Here is a 24,572-nt window from a genome sequence, read left to right as displayed (position 1 = left end):
ACGTTTATCATTTTCTTGTGTCGAATTTCAAATATTATTTTAGGGGAAAAAAGAAACAATCCAAACTTATGATGTGTATTCGTTAGTTTATGGTTTCCATAGAAATTGTATACAATAATATAAAACTGGTATTTTGACAAAACGGTTTTGATAATATGTCGATGGTTTAGTTCTCCATGGATCGATCGTTTTCGTGGCCTAACAACGTAAACAAAACTTGTGATAAAAAATATCTTTTTAGGGCATTTCTACTCTATTTTCCTCTATAAAATAGAGTTTAAAGTAAAAATGATTTAATAGTACTTTATTTTTTATTCTATAATAGTGTAAACCTATTTTTTTATTCTATATATAGAATAATTTTTTTAATTTTTTGTTCATCACTCTATTTTTCATTCTATAATAGAATACCATTAGAACAACATCCAACTCTATTATAAAAAAAAAAAATAGAGTAAACCATATGGTCATAGACTTAACCACTTTAATGTTTAAACTTCAGTTTGTTGGCAATGAAAAAGATTACAACATAAAACTCCTCCGAAAAATGTACTAAAACCAAAACCTGAGAAAGTGATAATAGTTGTGCAATTCTCATTAAAGACAACGATCAAGAAATAAAAAAAAAGTTTGTGATAGAAGGGAAGATGCTGAAACTCCAAAAGTAGTAGCTCGATGTGGAAATCCTGTTGAAACATTGTTTGTCAGATTAAGCAATTTACCATGTAGAATTTCTAGAAACATTTGAATTTTTAATGTAGTAATATACCTGATAACATGTCGTATGTTCTTCACATAGCTTAATCAGCATGTTCTTGATCTATCCCTGAAAGCATAAGAATCATATTCTAATTAATGATTTCCATTGATAGCCTCCTGCATGCAAAATGATGAAAACAAAATATAAACTATTGAAGTACCTGTAGTGTTCGTTTCTGCTACTACACTCATGAGGAATTTGATGATCTCTGTATTTCCTGTATTGATTGCAAAATCCTGAAAAAAAAATTTTAAGAACAATAATGTTTCAGTTTTTCTTACGTAGTTAGTGTATGCTTAGACAACATAAATTTATAAAAATAAACTTACCAATGGTTTTATGTTGTTATAATCGACAGAATCCACGCTTACTCCCCAGTGGATCAACTTTTTAACCTTCTCAAGATCATCAAAAAATATTGCATGGTTGAGCAAAGATGCCTTCCTGATCACATCATTTTGCATTTGAATACCAAATACCGACTGCAATAGCCTCTCAACAAAAGCAGGATCTCTCCCCTGAAATACAGTAGAGAAAATTTTCCTAAATATATATATATATATATATATATATATATATATATATATATATATATATATATATATATATATATATTATAAAGCTAAGTTACTGAAATCACTCATGAGAGACTCTTACATTTGATAAATTTCTCATCACACTCGCTCCATCTTCGAGATAGTTGTGAAGACACTCCATGAAATATTTTTTGCTTATGATGAGAAACTTGCTTGCCTTGTAGGTTCGGATAGTATGTGGAAGAGGTTCATTCAAGACAAATGATTCTAATCCGAATACTGTAGTAGGCCTTCTAAGAGGTGGATGTACAGTTTCTCCTTGCAATAGTTCCTGCAGTAAACATAAAGAGTGTAAAACAAAATGATAATATATGTTTACATCATGTCTAGCTTGGCAAAAAAGTCATATGTAGCAGAAAAATCATTACCAAGCCTCCTTTGTATAAGATGTGTAGTTGGCTCACAATATTTCCTTCTTTTAAGACTGTGCATCCTGGGGGATGAAAATCTTGTTGAGCCCCACTAGCCTAATAGGACAGACATAAACCAATTGATGTGAAATTGTATTTAACCATATAAATAGACTGAAGTTGTAAAAAGAAATAAGAAGTCTCTTTTATAAGTTTACCAGATGCTTAAAAAATTCAGGTGAACATCCGTTGAATAGAGAGACACTCCTGATAATGCTTTCATTGAAATTTTTATTTATCTGCAAATAATAAAAATTGAGATACCATTAAGAAGCAATAGTTTCAGAAACTAAATAACTCTTGATGATCAATTCGCAGAAGCACAAGAACCGATGCATAACGGCTGTGTAATAATTACCGTGAAACGTGATGTGTAATGATTACTGTGTACGTGCAAGAATGGGCTAGTAAATGATGAATTATGCGGCTAAATTTAAGTTATCAAAAACAAAAAGAAAACTAGAAACTCAAGTCTCATAAATAGTACCTTGGCTATGAGACAAGCTGGAACATCTTCAAGAATTTTCCTATCGTAATCATCACTGTATTTCATCTGCATATGACCTCTGATGTCTTCAGCTAAATTCTCAGCAATTTTGGCTTCTTTCAGATACTTCTCCAGATTATCCATCTTCTCTCCAACTATTTGCTTCTTCGATCTTCTCCCAAAGAGGTTTGCTAGTTGGACACCTAAGTAGGTCCACACAGTTAAGCTAACGATGATTAGACATGCCAAAGCTACCATCTCAGTCAGATTAGTTGCGTGAATGTCTCCATAGCCTGTCAAAATAATAATACTGCTAATTTAATAATCCACAAAAGAATTTCGACTGTAAAATTTTAAAATATCAAAATTGAATATTTACCAACGGTGGACAGTGTGACAGTGGCAAAATAGGTCGATGCAATGTATTTCTGCACATTCCCGAGTCCTGAGAGATTTTGGTTGCCAATTTGGATATCTGACATCCAAGTTTGATATATTTGAGGAAGACCTTCAAAATCTGTGGCAAGTTGATAAAACATGCATCCAGTTGTGTGTATGCAGTATAACTGGATAGCCATGATCTTTATGAACATGATGAAAGCATAGTTGAAGCTTTCAACTTTTTCAAGTTTCTCTAATAGCTCCTTTCCTCTCATAGCCCGAACAATATTAATCCACCTTAAATACTCCCACTACATAAATATAATGTAAAACATACATTAGTGAGCTAAATTAATACAGTATATTGATCTGAAAAATAAGTTGGTTTTAAGGAATAGATTATGGAATATTAAAGTATTTATTCATATCTGACTCTTGCACATACAAGAATTGAAAAAGGTTTAATTTTCAGAATGTACCTGGATAATATTAGCCAATGGGACAGCAGCCACAGCTACAAGTTCCAACTTCCTAGGATTAAGTAACCAGATCCTGTAACACCTACAAAGAAACATAGATATTTATTATTAACTATATAAAAAATATTGATCAAAATGTAAAAATGCTTCAGCTAAGGAGACATACCAATGGAGAAACCTATCATTAGCGATGGGCTGATTATCATGATAGGCGTATATCCATCCACGTAAAATGTCAACTATGAAAGCAAATTCCATTACTATGGCTCCGAATGGTAACAGCGGGTTGAGCGGGGCGGGACAAGCGGATTAGCTAGTGCGGTGCGGTTTGTGTGCGGTTTGTGTTAGAAAAACGTATATTGCGGGACAAGTGCGGTTCGTCTAAAAGAAGCGGTTTAAAACAAAATGTGAATGGCGACTTGTGTAATGAATAGTGTAACTGCGGGATACATAATATATTTATATTTTATAAACAACAAAATGAGTAATACTAATATAATTTTTAATATATATATATATATATTATTTTTAAAAAATAGTTTATATATCTAAAATATAAATATGTTATTTCTGAGTTTTATAGCCAATAATTTATTGTATTTTAATTTCTTAAGAGAGATTTTTAAGATATAAATTATAAAAAGTTATAAACTAAAACACACATAGAAATATACATCTATAATCCGTAATGAATTATTTTATTCTTAAACATTAAACTGGTGAAGTTGCAAAACACAATCATTTATTAACTTTTTAAATATTGTCTAAAAGGTGAAATAGAAAATAAGAAAGGTTTATTGCATATATTTTCTTTACATTTTTAATTAACTAATAACAATAAACAATAATTTTAATATACTGGTTGACAACAGTATCACAAACCACACGTTATTACTCAAGTTTTGTCTCAACGTGCGGTACAGACATAAAACAATCCCGCTACAGTCACATTTCTTATTTTAATTATTTTTATATGCAACAATTAATATCAAACAAAACAAGGTGAATGGTGACATAATTTTTGACCGTAGGGTGCGTCTTGTTTACCCGCAGTTCTCATTCAAGGCCTATGAGTTGATATGGCAAATACTCTTCGGCGTTGAAGGCACATGTGAGAGGAGCCATAACGGAAGAGTATGTTGCAAATATCCCAAGCAAATAGAACCAGATTAAGTTCCTAGCAAAAAGCATAAAAATATTAATATTATAATCATAATATATAACAAAAATTAAAATATTAAATATTTTAATCATAATACATAACATCATTTAGAATTAGCGTAGATATGTAATATTCTCATTGTTACCTGTTGTTGACATTGGTGTTATCGTTGACTCTATTCTTTTTCTTCTTCTTTTTCTTTCTCCCGTTACCCGTATCTTCTCCGCCTTTTGTGATGTCTTCGTCCCTCTTTTGGGCTTCTTCTTGGATGATTCTCATGATGTCCAGATTTGCATCGCCAGGTGTGTAAGTGCCACCAGCACGAGGTATGTTGTTGTTGCCACCACGACCACCACCAATTGCTCCTCTTGCTGCACGACCACCACGAGTTGCTCCTCCCGCCGCACGACCACCTCCTTGGGTGAAATTTTCGGGATCCGAGTTCTTACGTTGACGTAAACGGGCCATTACATGCAAACCCTGGAGATGTAAAAGTAATGTGTCCGTCAAAACCCAACAAATGTAAAAGTAATTAATCATAAAATCCTAATATACTAAACCTTAAATCTTAACGGCCAAGTATAAAACATTTTGTGATTACCAAAAAGTATAAAACATTTTGTTATTTAATTAAGATCAATTTTTGTTTATACCACAATTCATGGAATCATAAGTAGCAAAAAAATTAAGGGAAAATTGGGAATATAGAACAAGTAAAGTAAAGTATTGTCCCCTTAGAACAAAATCATTTTTTGTCACTTTTGGACATTCACTACCCTTTTTGTATATAAAAATTCATATCAATTTTTTTAGAAAGCAAAAAATTCTGGAAAATTGTATATTTGATGTAGATAAGCAACTGCATAGAAGAAAAATAAATTTGTATTCAAAAAATGTTTGAATAATAATTTCAAAAATGGGGTAAATGGGTTAGAAATGCAGATCTACCATCTACGGAGGTTTAGAATATATAATCTAACAAAGACATAGTGATCTACCTGTCGTAGCATGCGCAATACACCGAAAACATAAATAACTACTAGGGAAGAATATAAATTCCTCGTTTCCTTTATGCTCTACGTAACTGGTAGATTTGATGCACTACAAAAACAAATTAACCTACTAAGGTAGGAAATGCATTATTCGGATTGTATTTTTGTCTACACCGGTGGTATACAATATTCTACCGGGCCTTCTAATTTCTAAGTAGACAGAATGCAAATTCTACCTAATAAAATTACAAAATCCGAAAATCTAGCCAAAAACGGTTAGGAAATATACAGAAAATCTTTTAAATGTTTTTAATTTCCTTTTTTAATTTTTTTTCCTAAAATCTTGTCATCTTCTTCAACATACCACGATTTCTAAAATTCAACGTGGAAGTTTTCTTCATTTTTTAGTTCTTTCAAACTTTTGTCATTCTAAAATATGAAGATTAACGTATATGCTTCATGTGGGTTGTGGAAATCGTCTCTGAACAATGGATGGGGATTTCTTGTCGATGAAGCAAAAGGAGGCAGGTTACTTACTTTGGACACAAGTTCAAGCTTTGAAAACCTAAAGGTTATGGTGTGTGAAGACTTTGGAATTGATATTAACATGGTCAATATCGAGCTGAGTTATTTACCTTCCGATTTGATCAATAGCATCTACTCACCCCCTGTTATCATCACCAGTGAAAGACAAGTTCAAAATTTTCTGACATATGTAAAGAACAAAGCTTCGACGCAGTTGTGTGTGAGTACTCAAGCCTCTAACATAGCGGAAGGAGGTACGGAGTCGCATAATAGAGAGGAAGCGCCAATGGAGTCCGACGATTCAAGTGATATGGATTCAGAAGAAGATGTTGAGGTACCTGACACTGAAGATGACAAAGAGTGTGACAAAGAGAAGATCAATGAAGATGGTGTTCGCTTTTCTTTGGTGGATGTTGTGAAGAAGGGTCAATCTTTTACTTCCAAAACACTTTTGAAGGCAACATTCGAAATATGTGCAATGAAAAATAATTTCGACTACGTGGTTGTCAGATCGGATAAAAAAGTGTGGTATATTCGTTGCTCAGATGATGATTGCACCTGGCGTGTTCGTGCAGAGGGTTTAACAGGCTCATCGTATTTTATCATCAAAAAGTATGTACCTGATCATTCATGTGCTGCATCCAATAGGAAGGGTTCTGTTTGAAGAGCAAATTCAAAGGAGTCTTACTAGTTGCTACTGCATTAGATGGAAACTCGAGTTTATATCCTATTGCCTTTGGAATTGTTGACTCAGAGAATGACCTCGCGTGGAACTGGTTTATGAGACAACTTAATATGGTCATTGCTGACGACCATTCTTTAGCTTTTGTGTCTGATAGGAATTCCTCAATTGCTAAAGCTATTGCGAGAGTGTATCCGCAAGCTCATCATGGAATTTGCATTCACCACTTGCTGAATAATGTTGTAACATATTTCAGCGGAAAAGGTGTGGCTGGTTTGGTTGCAAAGGCTTCTAAAGCTTATCGAGCCGCTGATTTTCGTAAGGTCTTCACTGCTATTTTTGCTATTAGTCCTGAAATTGGTCAGTATCTCATAGATGCCGATGTGAGGAAGTGGGCTCGTTGTCAGTTTCCGGGTTACAGATATGATATGAGGACTACTAACCCTGCGGAGTCGATAAATGCAGCTTTGCGTACGCCTAGAGAGTTTCCAGTGATACCTTTGTTGGACAGCATTAGGGAAATGATGACTCGATGGTTTTTCAAGCGTAGAACTTTAAGTTCTAAGCATTCGAAGCCACTGACCATTGCCGTGGAGAAGAAGATTGACAGAAGGATTGAGAAGGGTAAAACATTTAAGGTGTTTCCAGTTAGCGATCATCGGTTTTTAGTTCAAGGTGACACTTTCGACTGCTCGGTAGACTTGGTCAGACGCACGTGTTCTTGTGGGAAATTCGATCTGATGAAAATCCCATGCAGGCACGCCATAAAAGCAGGTTTCAGTGTTGGAATAAGACCACACACACTCACAGACGACATGTACACTACTGCCTCATGGCGCTCGGCTTATGAAGAAAGCATAAATCCTATTAGCGTCCCTGAAGATACATGGAAAGTTCCATCTCATGTGGAGAAGTCGAAAATGCTTCCTCCAGAGAGTAGACGAGCTGCGGGTAGGAGAAAGAAACGCAGATACGAGACAGCCGAAGACAAGATCCGTTCGTCACAAGGAACTCAACGCTCTACAGTTCGGAAATGCAGTCGATGTGGGATTGAAGGTCACAATAGGAGAACATGTGATAGAGCAATATAGGATTCTCAATTCGTTCAATGCAAGTTATGTTTCAGAGACTGTGTTTTTCCTTTTATCTCGTTTTATGCAAGTTATGTTTCAGTATTTTCATGTTGAATTTTATGTTTAATAGACTATGCGTTTTCTTCTTCAGATGATGATTGGAAGTTGTGTTTCAGTTTGTTCATGTCAAATGATCCAATAGGTTTTGCCATTAGAATTCAATAGAAGTTTTATTTTAAAATGAAACAGAGAACCATTACATTATCAATCACGTTTGGACCAGAGACATAAAATAGTGAGAATGGATCCTAAACAACCTACATCGATCGAATTCTTATGTTTCATAACTTCCTCCTCAACTGTCTTCTTCATGGAACTTCTCAGATCTTCAATTTCCTCGCTAATTCTCGTCTGATGCTCATCCATCCTCTGAATCTCATCTAACAGAGCCTCGTCTACCCACTTAAAAATATGGTTTTCGTTCTTTCTCTGTTCGAAAACACAAAAACAAGTCAATCTCACATCTGTTTATTCTTCGATCATATTGAATAATGATGAATAACTAATTAAAGATTTACCTGTATACCAATCTCGCATCTGAAGAACCGTCTGTATGGGTTCTCTTTGGTTTTTGAAACATATGTGACAATCCCCTTCCCACACCAGCATCTGGAAGGGATTCCTTCACTGTGATTCATGTTCGTCATTCTTTGTTCAGAAGGAACGAGAAGTTTTTTTTTGAGATGTAGGAGAAACAAACGATGGAGTATGTAGGGTTTCAGGCCATTTGATGGTCTTATATAAGATTTTTTTAGGTCAAACGTTCTTACACTCTGGTTTGATTTTAGGGTAAACGTAAAACGTGTTTTGAGTAATAAGATTTCTCGTGATTATTAAGAATTATTTGTGATTTATAAGGTTTGTGTGGATTCATTGGGTTACCTTCGTTTGTCATACTTTAGTAGCATTTAGGGCATAGATAGGGGTTCAAATGGTTTGTGATTCTTTAGTGGCATTTAGGGCATCGATAAGGTTTCAAATAAGATTTGTCTTGATTATTAGATTTTTTTGTGATTTATAAGGTTTGTGTGGATTCATTGGGTTATGCTCGTTTGTCATACTTTAGTAACATTTAGGGCATAGATAGGGGTTCAAATGGTTTGTCACAACAGTTAAATCAAGCAACTAAATATTTCAAATAAAGTAAAAACTAAAGAGTAACTACAAGAATCAAAGTCAAGAGTCAAATAAGAGAGCCAATACCAATCTATTCCTTAACAAGTAATAAACGAAAGCTACTTCAATCAAGTTCCACTAGAGGATTTGTGATCAACTTCGGTGGAATGTATTGTGCCATTCTCAAAATAAGTTCAGGATCATTGGCAGCTTCCCATAGGTCGTAAACAATCTTTTGGCGCGCTTCTCGAATGTTGCTGTCATTCACCAGAGAGAAGTCCAAGCCTAGAAGATGACATTCAATGTGCTTCAAGGCATATACTCCACAATCACTGCTACTCTTGTTTAGTAAGTAGGGCATTGGGGCGTAACTGACAGTATACTGCTTGACCGTGAGTTGCTGCCGACTCTTTGAAGAGTGAACACATTTGACAATTCTAGGGATGAGAATGGCAAATGGCTCTACTTCCTTGTTGTATTTCAATCCCTCACAGTCAAAGACCTCTATCGACCGAGAAACAAAGTTGACACACATAGAGATCCAGTGTTTACCGACATTAAGAGGCACATACATGCGTGTGACGTCAAGATCCCACATCAGTCCTGTTCGTCCGTGTGGTGGAAGTTCACCAATGCCGTACCGGTGAAGCAATTCTGATACTTTGAATTTCTTCTTGTCCTTCCGAAACTCTTCGAAAGAGGTCTTCATTTGATTACTGAACATGCAGCTCATGAATGCTACTTTTGTTGGTTCCCATCGTCGCAAAGTAGTCCTCTCAGTGAATAAGTACATCATAGCATCAATTTCCTGAAAATTTTATAATAGATTGTAAGTCGTGTACTGAAAATATTAAGGAACAAATTTAGACTCACGTGATTCAAAAGCCATTCTGTAGGTCCCATGACGCGTGCTGCTAACACACTTGTTAACATAGAAGGTCCAATTTTCAGTTCCCTGCAATGCAAAAGTCAGTTCAAAATGATACAGTATCTAACGTTTTGAGAAACAATATAAACTTACTTGGAAGTTGAGGACCACTCAATTATTTTGGCCCATGCATCCTCAGGGACAAACACTAGTGAGTGATCAATGTCATGCACCCGGTCCTCAAGTAATTCCTCATCTTTCAGAGTTGGTGGTTTCCAATTCGGAGGCTTAAATGAAGACAGTGGAGTAATCCATTCTGCTGGTTCGTCGTCCTTGATTTTTTGTGAGGGATCAAAGCCTTTAACATGTGATGCTTGAGAAAGGTTTCCCACGGCGTCTTGTAAAGATTCTTGCGTCCCCTTATCTACATAGTTCGATGATTGTGACAAATTCTTCAAAAAATCAAACATGTCATCGTCATCAGTTTTAAATTCCTGTAAATAAAGCCAAGCATAACAACATTAATAGCAAATAGAGTCAACATAGTGACAAAATTACATTACAAAATAGCCAAGCCAACATGTCATAGTTATCAGTTCACTTCATAGCAAACAACAAGATACATTACAAGCCGATATGCAACATAGCACAATACAAGGATATTACAAAATAGTCAAACCACAGAAACACTTACAACCGAAGATGATTCGTCCTACCTAATTCAAAGCTTCATGTTTTGGTTACCTTTCTTACTGGCCGAGGGCTACGACGAAGCGGAGGAGGATCAACACTCACAGATGCCTTGCCTTTGCCTTTTCCCTTTGCTCCTGAAGGACCCGGACTCTGTGATGATTTCTCTTGCTCTTTCCCAAGTGTTGCAGAAGGACAGGGAATCTCAGAGGCTAGGTCTCGTCCCACAAAAACTGAAGGACCCGTAATCTGCGACACTGTTGCCTTCAGTTGAGCCATCTCATTGTCGACCTTGTCAAAACGCTCTTGTATATCCTTCTGCAGCAGCTCCTTAAAAGAATCTAAAGAAGAATTGAACAAACCTTCAATGAAGGTCTTCATATCACCGGAGACAACACTGTTATGTTCAGCCGCCCTTTTACAAAGAAGTTGTTTCTTTCGAGACTCGACACCAGGATCAATAAGCTTACGCTTGCCCCTTTTTGTAACAACACCCGGTTCCTCTTCAACAACAGTCGGTTCCTCCACAGGTGTTTCTGTGACATTTTCAACTTCAACATCCTCTTCTGCGTCAGATAACTCTATATTTGGAGGCAGAGTCGCAACTTCCCAAGTGAATTGCTTCCAGTCTTGTTTGGCACTGATCAGAGCAACAATGCGATTGACTCTTTCGTCATTCTTCTCATCTTCCCTAAAGAACTCAGCATTATCAGTTGCATCCAAGCTCCCAGTAGATGATATAAACGGGAACAACTCTCCCTGGGAATAAAAAACGAAACAGTAAGCTTCAGTTGTTCGATTATTGAACTCAACATTAATATAAGAAATATAACTACCTTATCAAAGTTGGACTCTAGGCTGGTGATATCTTGATATGATACTTTTCCACTTCCTTTCCAATTCCTACATCTCACTTTCGTCACATTGTTTTTGATCTTTTTACCCACCATAGAACCGATGTCTGGGATTGCCTCCATAATCCATATCTGAAACGCATATGAGAATCCATCCAACACATAGCTGTTCTTCAGATGCACATCTTCCCTTGCCTTGAATATTGATGCAAGCAGCTCATCATACGCGCGAAGACCCCAAGGATACATCCTCATTTTCTCAAAATCCATCACCAAACGGATGAACTCGTGAGGGATAAACACTCTCAAATCCTTAGCAATGAGGAATCCATGTATAATACACAGATACACTAGTCGCACCCTGTCCACATACGTCCACTCCTTACAGACTTTAAGGAGCTCATCCCTTATAACCAACAAGTTGATCTTCTTATTTTCCTTCAGCACAGTGCTCCAGAACCCTTTATCACTCTTCCAGTTATTGAAGTCTACGTCGGGTTCTTCTTTGAACTTCAATCCAGTCACAGCATAAAACTCTTGCATAGAAAACCTGAGAGGCCTCTTTGCAAATAGAAACCACAATTCGTGAAGCTTGGAAACCTTGAGCTGCTTGCATATGAAGCTGTGAATAACCTTCCCTGAGTAAATAAGCTTGTTCTCTACTATTGCCAGAATCGGACCAAAGACAGGGTCTTTCAAAACTTCTTGATACTCATCCCTGAGAACCACCTTCAGCGTCCCCAGAATCGTGCGTCTACAGGTGTTGTTAATCTTATCAATCTTGGTCTCAGCTCCTTCTTCAATAATGCGTTTTGGAAACTGGTAATCCATTCCTATAAAACATGAAACAGAAAACATCAACTCATTAGCCTTTTAAGTCCATTACGAATTCAAAACACAAAGCAAAGTCAATACCAAACAAAAAAAGAGTTCAGAATCGTATAAAACAAGAACTACAATGACCTCACAATCAACTCAACCCACAAACGAAAATCAAAACCATAAACGCGAATCGATTTGTATTTTTAAACAATTCAACCTCTTTATACTACATACACGTAAACGAAAACGAAAAAAAAAACAGAAAGGGGATTTCCAAACCCTAACCTTCAATTCCTTGTAATCGATGGTTCAAAAGAGTACAGACGACAGAAGGAGGAGGACGGAGAGATGTGACGACGCGTTCGTCGTCTCCGACGAACTTAAACGGACACAATAGAGAGAGAGAGTCGACGGTGGAATCGCCTCTGAGTTTTAGAAAAGGGGAGTCGGAGACAAAGAAAGTGATGCGTCTTTTTTACTGAATCCAGGGATTTTTAACTTATTACTTTTAACCTATTTTATTAAAAAGGACAAAACAGGTTTTTCATTTTTTTTTGTTCTAAAGGGACAAAGATTGAGTTTTTTATTGTAAGGGGACAAAGATATGCTTCTTTTGTTCTATATCGGCAAAATTCCCAAAAATTAATTAATGGAAGTGAGAAATAAATATTAACTGTTTTGAGAGAGAAAATAAAACAAAATATTTACTTTTCAGTAAATTTGGATTTTCTTATTTAAAATTATATTTAGTCAACTCTCTTCTGTCCAAAGATTACAACTCTCCTCTTCTTGGTCTTATGTCCAAAGGATAAACCAATTCCTCAAATTTAATCGTTTTTTTTAATGTAAGACTTCGATATCCCCCCCCCCCCCCCCCCCCCCTTATATATGTACGTGTCACATGCCACCCAAACGTCTACATATATGGAAGAAAGTACGTACGTTTTTCATGTTCAACGTTCCATTTTATGACTACATATAGACTCACTGTGTGTAAGAAAGTGTCTGGGAATCCCATGCATGTTTAAACGGATGCAAGTTAACTAGATGCTAAACCGAAACTAATGAGAAACTGAAAACCAAACCGACTGTGTTAAATCAAACTGAATCACAAGCTGTTGGATTTGGTCTCAGATTTATAAAAATCAATGATTATATATGTAACTGGTTATAACCAAATACATTTCCTTTCAGATATCAAGGATACATTTTCTAGGGAAAAGCAGGAAACTCTTTCAGACAAGAATAAGTAGTTAGTTAGTTTATCGGGTGATCAAACAAATACTTAATCTCATAAGACATATATCCACAGTTCAAGGAATCACAGAATAACAGAACATATAAACTTTTTCTGCTAGTTTTTTAAAGGAAATCCGACAAAAAGAACCATTCCCAAGTTGCTAATTTTAAACCAAACAATCCACATATTTATCTAGATATTGGAAGAAAAAAAGAAACATCTATGATTATATAACTGTTTATAACGAAATGCCTTTGCTTTCAGATATCAAGGATACCTTTTCTAAAGAGAAGCAGTAAACTCTTTAAGACAAGACTTTAAGTAGGTTATTGAGCTAGCAAACAATTACTTAATCTCATAACACATCCACAATTCAAGGAATCACACAATAACCGAAAATATAAATGATTCTGCTAGTATTTTTATAGGAAATCCAATTACACCTATGATTATATAACTGGTTATCACCAAATACTTTTGCTTTCAGATATCAAGGTTACATTTTCTAAAGAGGAGAAGAAAACTCTTTCAGACAAGACTAAGTAGTTTATTGAGCGAGCAAACAATTACTTAATTTCATAACACATATCCACAGTTCAAGGAATCATACAATAACCGAAAATATAAACTTTTCCTGCTAGTTTTATAAAGGAAACCCGATAAAAAAAAAGCATTCCCGAGTTCCGAATTTTTAAACAAAACAAATCAACATATTTATCTACATATTGGCAGAAAAAAAAAGGAACAACAAAGGCTTTTACTTTGAAATTACTAGCTAAGAAAAGACAGACACACGTCCATGACTACGAAAAACATTTCACCTCTCTTAAACGATGACTTTTTGTAAAACCGGAAGATTCGGTTGAAACCTCACCATCAACAGACTTATCCAATTATATTATCAATCATCTTGTAAACAAAGTTCATTAAATAGATTAAATAATACCCATTCTAACAAGGGGAAAAGGTAAATGCAAGGGAAAAGGATAAACAATTTTTTATAAAAATTGTAGGTAACGTTGAATTTTTTTAGTCGAGATATATCATTCAAACTTTCTTATGTCCATGGTTGCAAAAATGCTAGGGAAAATGATGAAACAATATGAGTGATAAGGAAAGGTCTTACCTTTGCTTAGAGTATGCCTGATTCTTGATTGATCCTAGTGTTCTGAGGAGTATGAAAAAGAGAGGACAAACACAACAAAAGGTCTTAGTTTGAGATTCATAACTATAAGGAACTTGAATAAACAACTAAGATAAATACAAGCTTTTCGATTCATAGCTAAGGAAGAAAAATAAACTGTGTGTGATAAATACTAAGAAAACGTTTTACCTTTGTCTAAGGAAGAGTTTTCCGGAACCTCTCTATCAACGAACGATTACCTTTTATATACTCATGAATGATCTAAAATCCCTAGTTTTCTCAAGGATTGATGGACAGCTGTTATTATCAAATCATTTTGTCGTATCTGTAGGACGAGCAGTACGAGTGTCCCTTTCATGCATAACGTTCTGATTATGCACTGTTGGCTCTGTCCGCTATTTGAACAGGCAGGCTTTGTTTGTAACAACCGGAGCCCATTTGGGCTTTACTTTGATGCCAGACCGAAACGTAATCTGAGACCTGTAGACTATAGTTACATTGAGTTTTTATTAATCAACAAATACTTGGTTTTTATTGAACGTGTAATTCCTAAATTATAACCTGCCAGGAAAATTAATTTAATTGTATCTAAGAGTTTACATAGAGAATGAATGACAAAAGATATTCAACTGGGGATATACTAGTTTTTAAGTAAGATATCATTTCAGGGAAAAATGATCAAAACTTGTAGCCTATTGGTACACTTCAATGTGAGTTAGACTAGCATGGTTTACTTCTCATATCCAATCTTAAACTATTAAAACAAGAGTACAAATAGTAATTAACCCTGAACTTTATTCAATAATTACAAAAGAATGCCATAGATCAAATTTCTTTTTTTCTTTGTTAAAAATTTAAAGTTAGATATTTAGGGATTTTATTGCCTAAAACGAAGGCCCTTAAATATTCTATTTTGTGAAAGCTATAATCTCGGCAATTTATTTTTGTTACTATAGTGTTGGGCTTAATCGAATGAAAGTTGTCAATAGGGCCCAACTGATCTGATTACATGTTCTAATGACACATTTAATTGTCAATATTTTTCAATCAAAGCATTATATATCATTAAATTATTTTGAAAAAGCGTTTTACCATTTAATATATTCTATTAAAACATATATATATATATATATATATATATATTATTGTAAAAAATAAAATATTCCGTTTATAATATATATAACAACAAATTTAATATTTTCATTTAAGGTCACTTTGTGACTTTTTATTACATCACAAATCACTTATTGCTATCCTAAGGTTCTTTTGATTAACTCTTAGTTATGTTTCCCTAACGAAAGGTAACTACAAAAAAATTCTAGTTTCCTTTTCCTTTTGTGTTTGATTATTTTATTTAAAAATATTTGGGAAAACTGTTTTTTTAGAGCAAAAAATGGTAACTATGTCCCTTTAGAATAATTTATATTTTGTGTCATATTTTCCTATAACACCCTTTAATATTTTTGAAAATAAATTTAATAAATAGTTTTACAAACAAAAAAAAATTGGAAAATAGTAACTTTTGATAAAATACCTATATGAACTTAGTGATATTTTTTCCAGTTATAAAAAAGTTAAAATTATAAATTTCATATTATGTTCTAAATAAAGTAGAAATGACATTCTACGAAGTAGAAAACGAAATCCACTTTTTTCATTGAATCTACAATGTTTAGAATACATGATCTACGTAAATAGGAGTATTCTAAAAATATTTAGAATACACATTCCGCGCTTAACCTATCTTTCTAAAATCTTTAGAAATCAAAATCTACACATTAATATAAATCTAAAACACGTAGAAACCGACTTCTACAGATTTACTATAAATCTAAAACATGTAGAAATCAAAATCTAAACATTACTATAATTCTAAAAAACTGTAGAAACCGATTTCTACATATTAGTTGTATTCTATGGATAAGAAATCAGTTCCTAAAAATATGGAAACAAAATATTTGTGAATATTCACTTTTATATTTTGAAAAAAAAATCGATTTTTTTTTAAAAAAATAAAAAAACGAAAAAGGAACAAAAAAATAAAAAAAAACGAAAAAGGAATAAAAAAATCACAATTTTAAGGGCATTACTGCCATTTTGAAAAAAATTAGTCTAATGGGACATAAAGTAGTATAGATTAGTATAAAGGGACATAGTTACCATTTTTTCGCTCTAAAAAAAACAATTTTCCCAAAATATTTTAACTTTTTCCTTTTTTTTTTCATTCACCGTAAATTCCAAGTCTCTTCTACGTCTTGTCTCCTCCACAAACCACAGCTCCGTCAAGCTCCAGCATTGAGTTGCGTCGAGCTCCCACAGCGAGAACTTCCACCATGGGATGTCCTTGTTTCTGCTGCATTTGTGTCGAAATATTACCTCCGCATCACTCCGCGAAATGACCCTAATCAAAGATAAACTCGGGTTTCTCGAATTCTTTTTGTAATTGTTTCGTTCTATCTTAAAAACATGTGTATTTTACTAGGATCTGTAGAAATATGATAGGATTGAGTTATAAAATGATGAAATCGTGTTTAAATGGGTGAAAAATCTTGAAACAAGTGGAGGCGTCGTTGTTACAGAGATTAGGTGAGGAGGAAGATGACTTGCTACAATTACTATTATGCCTCTCGTTAAAATAAAATTAAAAAAAAAGAAGGAAAAACCCAAAAGCACGTGGAGAGAAGGATTGAACCTGAGTAACTTTGGACTGCCTGCGCATAGTTAGTATTTCTTATGTATATACACGCTACGCCTCTAATATTTCTTATATGCATGTTGATGTACGTTGTTGTAATAATATTCACTAGGTGATAATCCGCGCCCTGCGCGGAGCGAGAAAATTATTAATGTATTATAAATTTTAATATGTAGGCATAATTAAAATTATAGGCATAGTAAGAAAAAAATATATGTAAGAAAGTACGGTTTATACCTAGGAATTTTAGTATGTGAATATAATTTTACATTCGATGTTCATGAGCATTAAATTGTATATTTGTTTGCATGCGGGTAAATTATAAATATAATATTAAATGAAAAATCCTCAGTAGTCTAATAAAATATTAAAAGAACAATGTATAAAAAACAAAAGAAAATTAAAAATTCAGACAAAATAACTGCTGCCAAACTGCAACCTTCAGAAGTCTTCGTTTGCAATCCTATTATGAGCAATAGAAAAGAGATCATGTAGAAATTTTAAAAATATTATTTAACAAAATCTGTAAATGCATGTATTACCTCAATCGTAAAGCATCAATTTCTGGAACACCAATGGGGTCGAAAACAATTTTGGAAATCCCATCAATGTTAGTAACCCTCTTACGTCGGCCTTATTAGCAAATTCAGAAAAATATTAGGAAAATATACATATAATATCAGCTCCTATTAACCTATTATATATACAATAAATACAATAGATTACCTTGTCCCCAATTAATTTGCCAAAACTGTAAAACACATAATATTATGTCTGCATCTATAGAATTCCATAAATCATTGAAAACATGAGCAAGTGCTCATATATTACACTTACCTTATTTGGTTAGACGATCACAATATTAATGCTACTCTTTAATCCCATATATTACACTTACCTTATTTGGTTATTGCGTGATTCTAATTGGCGTGAAATATGTACTATCAGATGCGTGTTGGTCAAGCGTAAATAAATCAGGAATATTCTTATTTTGATTAAGGTAATGATTTCGATTATTTGTAATTTTGTTTCCTTTTATATGCATTACATTATTATTGTGTTTCCTTTGAACTTTGACCAATTAAGCGATTTGAAATGTTGCATAGAAATGATCATCAAAAGAAGTAGTTGAAATTTCGAAAGATGTTACATAGAAATGTTCATAATTCCAAGTTTCTTATTAAAAAAGTATGATTATAATACTCATTGATATTAGTTAAAAAATGTTGGATTCAAAAAATGTTCTAAAAAATAGGATAACAATCCGTTTTAAAAAATGTTGAAGAACCACTCTCACCCTTTTAAAATTCATTGGATAGATGTCGAGATATATTTGTTGCCTTTTTCAACCGTAAATAATTCAGATTCTATGCCTGTCATAAAGTCCCGGTTTGTGATTAAAGCGGATTTTAATGCAGCGGTAACAAAACCGATCGAGTTGTAAATAAAGCATATTGTATAATGTATATGTCCAATGGCATTTGGTTGTAAATATTCTAGTTTTCAAAGGGATATTTTAAAAAGCTTGTGAGAGTGGCTTAGGTGATGACACCTAGGAAATGACACTCATGTAATAAACACATGAGGCCAAGGTTTATTTCTAATGATGTTTCTCCTTTAATAAGAAAGAGATATGTAGTCATATTTATAATATCCATGTGTACACTTGTGTGTATGTACAATTTATAATATCTATATGTACACTTGTGTATATGTCAGTGGCGGAGCCATAAATTTTTCCTAGCGGGGTCAAACTTTTTTTACACAATTATAATTTAAATTACATTTTATATTTATTCATATTTAGATATTTTAGCATCAATTTGAATTTAATTTAAGGTTATTTAATGAAATAAATAATATATTTAATTTTTTATTATAGAAATTGAGGCAATATCTAAATAATACAGTGATTTAAATTTCTAACTTTTTTTTTCTCGTAAAGAAAATTCCTAAAAAAAAAAAAATATAGAAAACTTCCAACTAATTTTTTACGTTTTAAACCCTCAACTTTTAAACCGTTAATATCATTAATCCTACATTGATAAAGTCTTATTTTCTTTACGAGACCTGTTAAATTGAAACACCGCGTTTCAGTTTAACGGGTATCTGTTTAGAAAAACGATTTTGTTAACGGAGGGTTAACAACATTAACGGTTTAATAGTTGAGTGTTTAATAACATAAAATTTTAGTTGAAGATTTTCCATCCGATCTAAAAATAATTGAAAGTTTAAATCACTAAAAATCCAAAATTAAACTATAAATATAAACAATAAATTTACCTGTGAATTTACATTATGTTATGTACATTAATATATATATGATCTATATGGATTAAGGTGTATTGAGAACCTTTTTTAGTTTCACTAAAAATGAATAACCCATGTTATGTCTTCAGAATGAGGAGAGGAAGTATGTTAAATATGGTGGCGTACATGTGTATATCAATAAAGACTTTTGCTAGAAGTGGGCCGGTGTTCCCCTGGTATGTACGACTTGGTGGTGTACACTATCTGAGTTGTACATGTGTACACATATGTGAATGAAAAATAATAGTGGCTGTAGATGAGAAATGAAAAACATATGTTATGTTTTCAAAGTGACGGGAAGGGGTATATTAAAGTCTTCGTCAATGATATCAACAAATGGTAGTGTACATGTGTACAATAACCAAAGATTAGTCTACACTAACTTAAAATGAAGCTAACATGAAAACACACACTAATCATTCTTGTTGCATGTAGCAATGGGTAAAGTGCATATTTGAAAGTTTGGAGTCAATTAAAAAATATGTGCATTCCATAATTTGGGGGTCAAATTAAAAACCTAGCTAAACATAAATGACCTAAAGTGCAAATAAAAGAAAGATGATTTGGTGGAGATCAATCATAATCATCTTCTTCTTCTTTCTAACTTAGCAGTCAACATAAGGAGACGAGTAGTCCCGTCTGATCTTGTTTGTTATTCACCACGGCGGCAACAAAGCATCACCACCGGAGTCATCACTCTTACCGGAGGTAGATAAAGTCGGATATCCTTGCCGCACCGGAGTCATCACAAAATCAGGTTATTAGCTGCAGTAATCCGATGGAGATGGAGACATAATCCGATGGAGATGGAGGCAGAAAATGATTAAGTTTATGTTTTTACGTAAAATCAAAAGAAGAAAATAAGTGTGGGAGATGAAGATATCTTATTGTGCTTAAATGAATCTGGGCCATTAAAATGTAAAGCAAAATACAAATCTAAAGGCTGAGAAAGAAAACAAATAAATGTCTTGTCACATATATCAGAGCAAATCTGGACCATCGATTGTAAAAATGGATGAGTGGTGTGGGTTAATTCCCGATAAAACAGTCTTTTTAGTTAGTCAGCTTTTTAGTTGCAAGATAACTAATTAGTTTAGAAAAAGAGAAGTTGTTTGAAGAAAGTGTCCTGATAGTATAAACTGTCATATTATGTAATAATAAACTTAAAACTGTCTTTGGGTGTAATTGTTTCTTTTTTTAAGCTTCTCTTTCTCATCTCTTCTCTCTCATCTCCTAAGCATCTTCTTTGTCACTTCTTTTCTTCATTTTTTTCTTCATTTTTACAGAACAAAGGTGAATAAAAGTTAGAAATTGTCCTTGATTCTCCGAGGTGGGTCATGGTCTCTCTGTCGTCGATTCACTGGAGAGTTCTCTGATTCCGCGACTATCTAGCTATGGCGAGCTTTTTCTCCATCGTTAATGTAACTGAGTCACGATCTCAATCCGCGTTCGTAGCCCTAACCATGGCGCGTCTTTGTCTTTGGTGACTAGCCGTGACACCACCTTCTTTAGTCGTTACCCTCGTCGTCACCGTCAAGCTCTAGTAGCAGAGTGAAAATTCGAGCAACAAGCTTTAGTCCTTTAGTTTTTACATTCCAAAGTCCAAACCATAGTAAAATCATATAATATGATATACATGGGCAGGAATCGTGATAAAACAAGTTGAAAAATTGCAAGAATCGCGAAAAGGTAATGGGGGTGCATATTAGGGTTTTCAGTCGAAAGAAACTGAAGAAGAAGATGAGGATACTTTTGTAATTTCGTATTCATTAATGAAAATAGGAAAACCCAAATAAACATCATTTTGACAGCTCGAACCCTCTACCTTTTGTGATTGATAAGGCACAAACCAATGAACTACCATGTAAGCGCGTGTATAGTGTACAAAACATATTATTATAATATTTATACTATATTTCATCTTTGGTGTTATTGATATTTGGGAAATTGCACCCTATATACATCAAAAAAAACTTAAATACACTAACTAACCAAAATTCCCCCCTCTCTCCTACTTTCTCTTCTTATCTCTCTCTACTCTCTCTCCCAAAATCTAATTTTCATTTTTTTTTGGTTATTTGGCAAATAAGCCCTTGATATTTTGTGCTGGGTTTTATACGTCTCTATTGATACAGTCATGTCACATTTATACATTCTAAACGACTAAACCATATCTATCAAATTGTATTTTAGGTGATATGACACCAACTCTCAAAACACAGTCCCCTAATTAGTATTTTCATAATTTTGCAAATATGTATTTCAACTTTCAAGTGTGTGTAGCAAATGTGTTCACTTTATTCACATGTACATTACGCCACAAAAAATATATGTAATCTTTTTTTTATCGAAAATATGTTATCTCTGTACATATGTACACATAACATATGTAATCTCTGTACATATGTACACATGTATGCATGTACATATTAACATGTATGACCAATAGTAAATTTTGATTATTATATTATAATAATTACTTTTAAAATTATAAAAATAATGTATTACAATTTTTATGATACAATTTGACGGTTTTATTGATATATGTACATATACACAAATGTACACAAGGATATTATAAATTGTACAAACACACGAGTGTACACATGAATATTATAAATATGACTACACACAAGTGTACACATGGATATTATAAATATATGTACATATAGTCATATACACAAGTGTACATATAGATATTATAAATTGTACATACACACAAGTGTACACATGGATATTATAAATATGACTAAATATGAATATTATTACAACAACGTACATCAACATGCATATTAGAAATATTAGAGGCGTAGCGTGTATATACATAAGAAATACTAACTATGCGCAGGTAGTCCAAAGATCTTCTCTAGCTCCGATGGTTATTGCCTCACCAGTCTTGTTAAAGTTACTCAGGTTCAATTCTTCCCTCTACGTGCTTTTGGGTTTTTCCTTCTTCTTTTTTTAATTTTATTTTAACGAGGGGCATAATAGTAATTGTAGCAAGTCATCTTCCTCCTAATCTAATCTCTGTAACAACGACGCCTCCACTTGTTTCAAGATTTTTTCACCCATTTAAACACGATTTCATCATTTTATAACTCAATCCTATCATATTTCTACTGATCCAATTAAAATACACATGTTTTTAAGATAGAACAAAATAATTACAAAAAAAATTCGAGAAATCCGAGTTTATCTCTGATTAGGGTCATTTCGCAGAGTGATGCGGAGGTAATATTTCGACACGAATGCAGCAGAAACAAAGACATCCCGTGGTGGAAGTTCTCGCTGTGGGAGCTCGACGCAACTCAATGCTGGAGCTGACGGAGCTGTGGTTCGTGGAGGAGACAAGACGCAGAAGAGATTTGGAACTTACTATGAATGGAAAAAAAAAAGAAGGAAAAAGTTAAAAATATTTTTAAATAAAATAATTAAACACAAAAGGAAAAGGAAACTAAATTTTTTTGTAGTTACCTTTCGTTAGGGAAACATAACTAAAACTCTTAAAGTTTTTTTTTTCCATCAATAATTTTATTTAGAATATGGGGCAAGCCCAACTATTACAAGGCCCAACCAGAAAAGGGCAACCCTACTCCACACAAACATGGACCCATAAGCCCAAAAAACTCTTAAAGTTAATCAAAAGTAATTTAAGAGCAATATGTGATTTGTGATGTAATAAAAAGTTACAAAGTGATCCTGAATGAAAATAACTCTAAAAATACAGAGGAGAGGAAAAGTTTTACGGTAATGTGATATTGATTGCATCGGTTTAGAGAGTAACGGTTAATCATTAGAGAGGAGACTCAGTTTGACTTTGACCTAATCGGCTCTATATTTAATGGTGAGAGTAAGCGACAGAGTAAGATAAACGTTTGAGATAGACGTAGACGCAGAGGCTACGCTTAGCAGGCCTCTTGTGAAAGATTCTTAAATACACTTCCACTTTCGATAAATAATATGGATAGATTTAGGGGTAGGCGTTCGGGTACCTATTCGGGTTCAGTTCGGATCTAATCGGGTTTTCGGGTTTAAAGATTTCAGTCCCATTCGGATATTTCTAAATTTCGGTTCGGGTTCGGTTCGGATCTCTGCGGGTTCGGTTCGGGTTCTGATAACCCATTTAAATTATTAGGAGTGTTCAATCCGGATATCGGTTCGGTTTAGGTTCGATTTTTTTTGGTTTTTGGTATTTCGGTTAGTAAAATATAACTACCACTCTAAATTTATATTTACTTCGATTCGGTTCGGTTTATATACTGTCGGTTTTCGGTTTATTCGGTTTTATACAAAAAAGCATAATTATTTAATTTGAGATCATATTATATGAATTTTAGAGTCATATTGTCAACAGTCATTTATCTCTATAATATTATATAAGAAGTCAGTTTCCTATGTGTCGCACTCATGTTAACTTTCACAGTGGTTGATTACGATGATACCCTTAATGAATTAAATATATCTAATAATCATTATTAATTTTTTTCCTTTTTTATTTAGTTTTCCTTTTTTCTCAAATAACCTGTGTATTAAAGAAAATTTAGAAATTTAAAAAACGAACATATCTTTTATACATAGTGTAATTCATAAAAATGAAAGTTTACAAAATAATCTTGATTTTAAAGTAAAGAAATAATTTTCCCTCTTAAAAGATAATCTTAAACAACATAATATATATTTTAAGGGTATTAAGCATTTTATTTAAATCAATCTATTTTTCAAATTATTACAATACAATTTAAATAACATAAACTAAGATATCTTTAATGAATAAATTTCTTATTATTTAAGCTTCCTTTTATATTTTCAAATAATATAAATATTTATAAATTTTAAAACGAAAATATTATATATATGATGCGATTTCATAAAAAGGAAAACTTAGAACAATAGATTTGATATTAAAGTAAAGAAATAATCTTTCTTTTTAAAATATATCGGTTATATTTTTATGCAACTGTGTACATATCATCACTTTATTTTTATAATTTTATTATGAAAATTAAAATATACCAAAGTAATGAAAAATTAAAAATATATTTACACATTTATAATGAAAAACCAAACTAATACAATGAATATAGTTAATACTATTTGATTAAATTAGATTAAAAATAGTTATATTATAATTTGACAGAATATATGTAACACAATATACCCACAATATGAGTAACTAGACCAATATAAATTTTATATACAAATACTATATTTTTATACATATATATT

At 33.1% G+C, this 24,572-nt stretch overlaps 4 protein-coding genes across 5 annotated transcripts; all 4 read right to left on the bottom strand.

The window, feature by feature from the left end:
* Positions 1-800: 800 nt before the first annotated feature.
* LOC125578101 (potassium channel KOR1-like) lies at positions 801-3,371 on the bottom strand. The gene is made up of 11 exons (XM_048740405.1): positions 3,280-3,371; positions 3,114-3,195; positions 2,633-2,945; positions 2,254-2,546; positions 2,125-2,193; positions 1,925-2,005; positions 1,725-1,823; positions 1,514-1,627; positions 1,090-1,278; positions 921-996; positions 801-826 (listed from the first exon to the last, which is right to left on the bottom strand). The coding sequence occupies exons 1-11, from the start codon at positions 3,369-3,371 to the stop codon at positions 801-803; spliced, it is 1,434 nt and encodes a 477-aa protein (XP_048596362.1).
* A 4,440-nt stretch (positions 3,372-7,811) lies between these two features.
* LOC125578075 (uncharacterized protein At4g04775-like) lies at positions 7,812-8,254 on the bottom strand. The gene is made up of 2 exons (XM_048740369.1): positions 8,126-8,254; positions 7,812-8,036 (listed from the first exon to the last, which is right to left on the bottom strand). The coding sequence occupies exons 1-2, from the start codon at positions 8,252-8,254 to the stop codon at positions 7,812-7,814; spliced, it is 354 nt and encodes a 117-aa protein (XP_048596326.1).
* Positions 8,255-8,847: 593 nt separating this feature from the next.
* LOC125578036 lies at positions 8,848-10,178 on the bottom strand. Its single transcript, XM_048740324.1, has 4 exons — positions 10,155-10,178; positions 9,745-10,085; positions 9,597-9,678; positions 8,848-9,531 (listed from the first exon to the last, which is right to left on the bottom strand). Exons 1-4 carry the CDS (start codon positions 10,176-10,178, stop codon positions 8,848-8,850), a joined length of 1,131 nt encoding a protein of 376 aa, XP_048596281.1.
* On the bottom strand, positions 10,124-12,816 carry LOC125577262. Of its 2 annotated transcripts, XM_048738526.1 has the most exons (3): positions 12,243-12,816; positions 11,118-11,968; positions 10,124-11,040 (listed from the first exon to the last, which is right to left on the bottom strand). In XM_048738526.1, exons 2-3 carry the CDS (start codon positions 11,964-11,966, stop codon positions 10,321-10,323), a joined length of 1,569 nt encoding a protein of 522 aa, XP_048594483.1. In that variant the 5' UTR covers positions 11,967-11,968; positions 12,243-12,816; the 3' UTR covers positions 10,124-10,320. The 2 variants fall into 2 exon arrangements, with proteins under 2 accessions (XP_048594483.1, XP_048594477.1); XM_048738520.1 differs by having other exon boundaries at positions 11,118-12,816.
* Between the last annotated feature and the right edge of the window lie 11,756 nt (positions 12,817-24,572).

The sequence above is a fragment of the Brassica napus genome, chromosome A1 (genome assembly GCF_020379485.1).
Source record: "Brassica napus cultivar Da-Ae chromosome A1, Da-Ae, whole genome shotgun sequence".
NCBI lineage: Eukaryota > Viridiplantae > Streptophyta > Magnoliopsida > Brassicales > Brassicaceae > Brassica > Brassica napus.
The sequence above is the reverse complement of the archived record's forward strand: the minus strand, read 5'-3'. Positions and strand labels throughout refer to the sequence as shown.

Excerpts from the sequence above, each read along its gene's own strand:
- LOC125578101 (XM_048740405.1), bottom strand. The coding sequence starts at position 3,371 with ATGGAATTTGCTTTCATAGTTGACATTTTACGTGGATGGATATACGCC. Across the intron at positions 2,547-2,632 it reads TGTCACACTGTCCACCGTTG|GCTATGGAGACATTCACGCA; the intron begins GTAAATATTCAA and ends TTATTTTGACAG. Across the intron at positions 997-1,089 it reads ATAACAACATAAAACCATTG|GATTTTGCAATCAATACAGG; the intron begins GTAAGTTTATTT and ends TTTTTTTTTCAG.
- LOC125578075 (XM_048740369.1), bottom strand. The coding sequence starts at position 8,254 with ATGACGAACATGAATCACAGTGAAGGAATCCCTTCCAGATGCTGGTGT. Across the intron at positions 8,037-8,125 it reads GATGCGAGATTGGTATACAG|AGAAAGAACGAAAACCATAT; the intron begins GTAAATCTTTAA and ends GTTTTCGAACAG.
- LOC125578036 (XM_048740324.1), bottom strand. The coding sequence starts at position 10,178 with ATGACATGTTGGCTTGGCTATTTT. Across the intron at positions 10,086-10,154 it reads CATGTTGGCTTGGCTATTTT|GAATTTAAAACTGATGACGA; the intron begins GTAATGTAATTT and ends CTTTATTTACAG. Across the intron at positions 9,679-9,744 it reads GAGTGGTCCTCAACTTCCAA|GGAACTGAAAATTGGACCTT; the intron begins GTAAGTTTATAT and ends TTTGCATTGCAG.
- LOC125577262 (XM_048738520.1), bottom strand. The coding sequence starts at position 11,993 with ATGTTTTCTGTTTCATGTTTTATAGGAATGGATTACCAGTTTCCAAAA. Across the intron at positions 11,041-11,117 it reads TAGAGTCCAACTTTGATAAG|GGAGAGTTGTTCCCGTTTAT; the intron begins GTAGTTATATTT and ends TTTTATTCCCAG.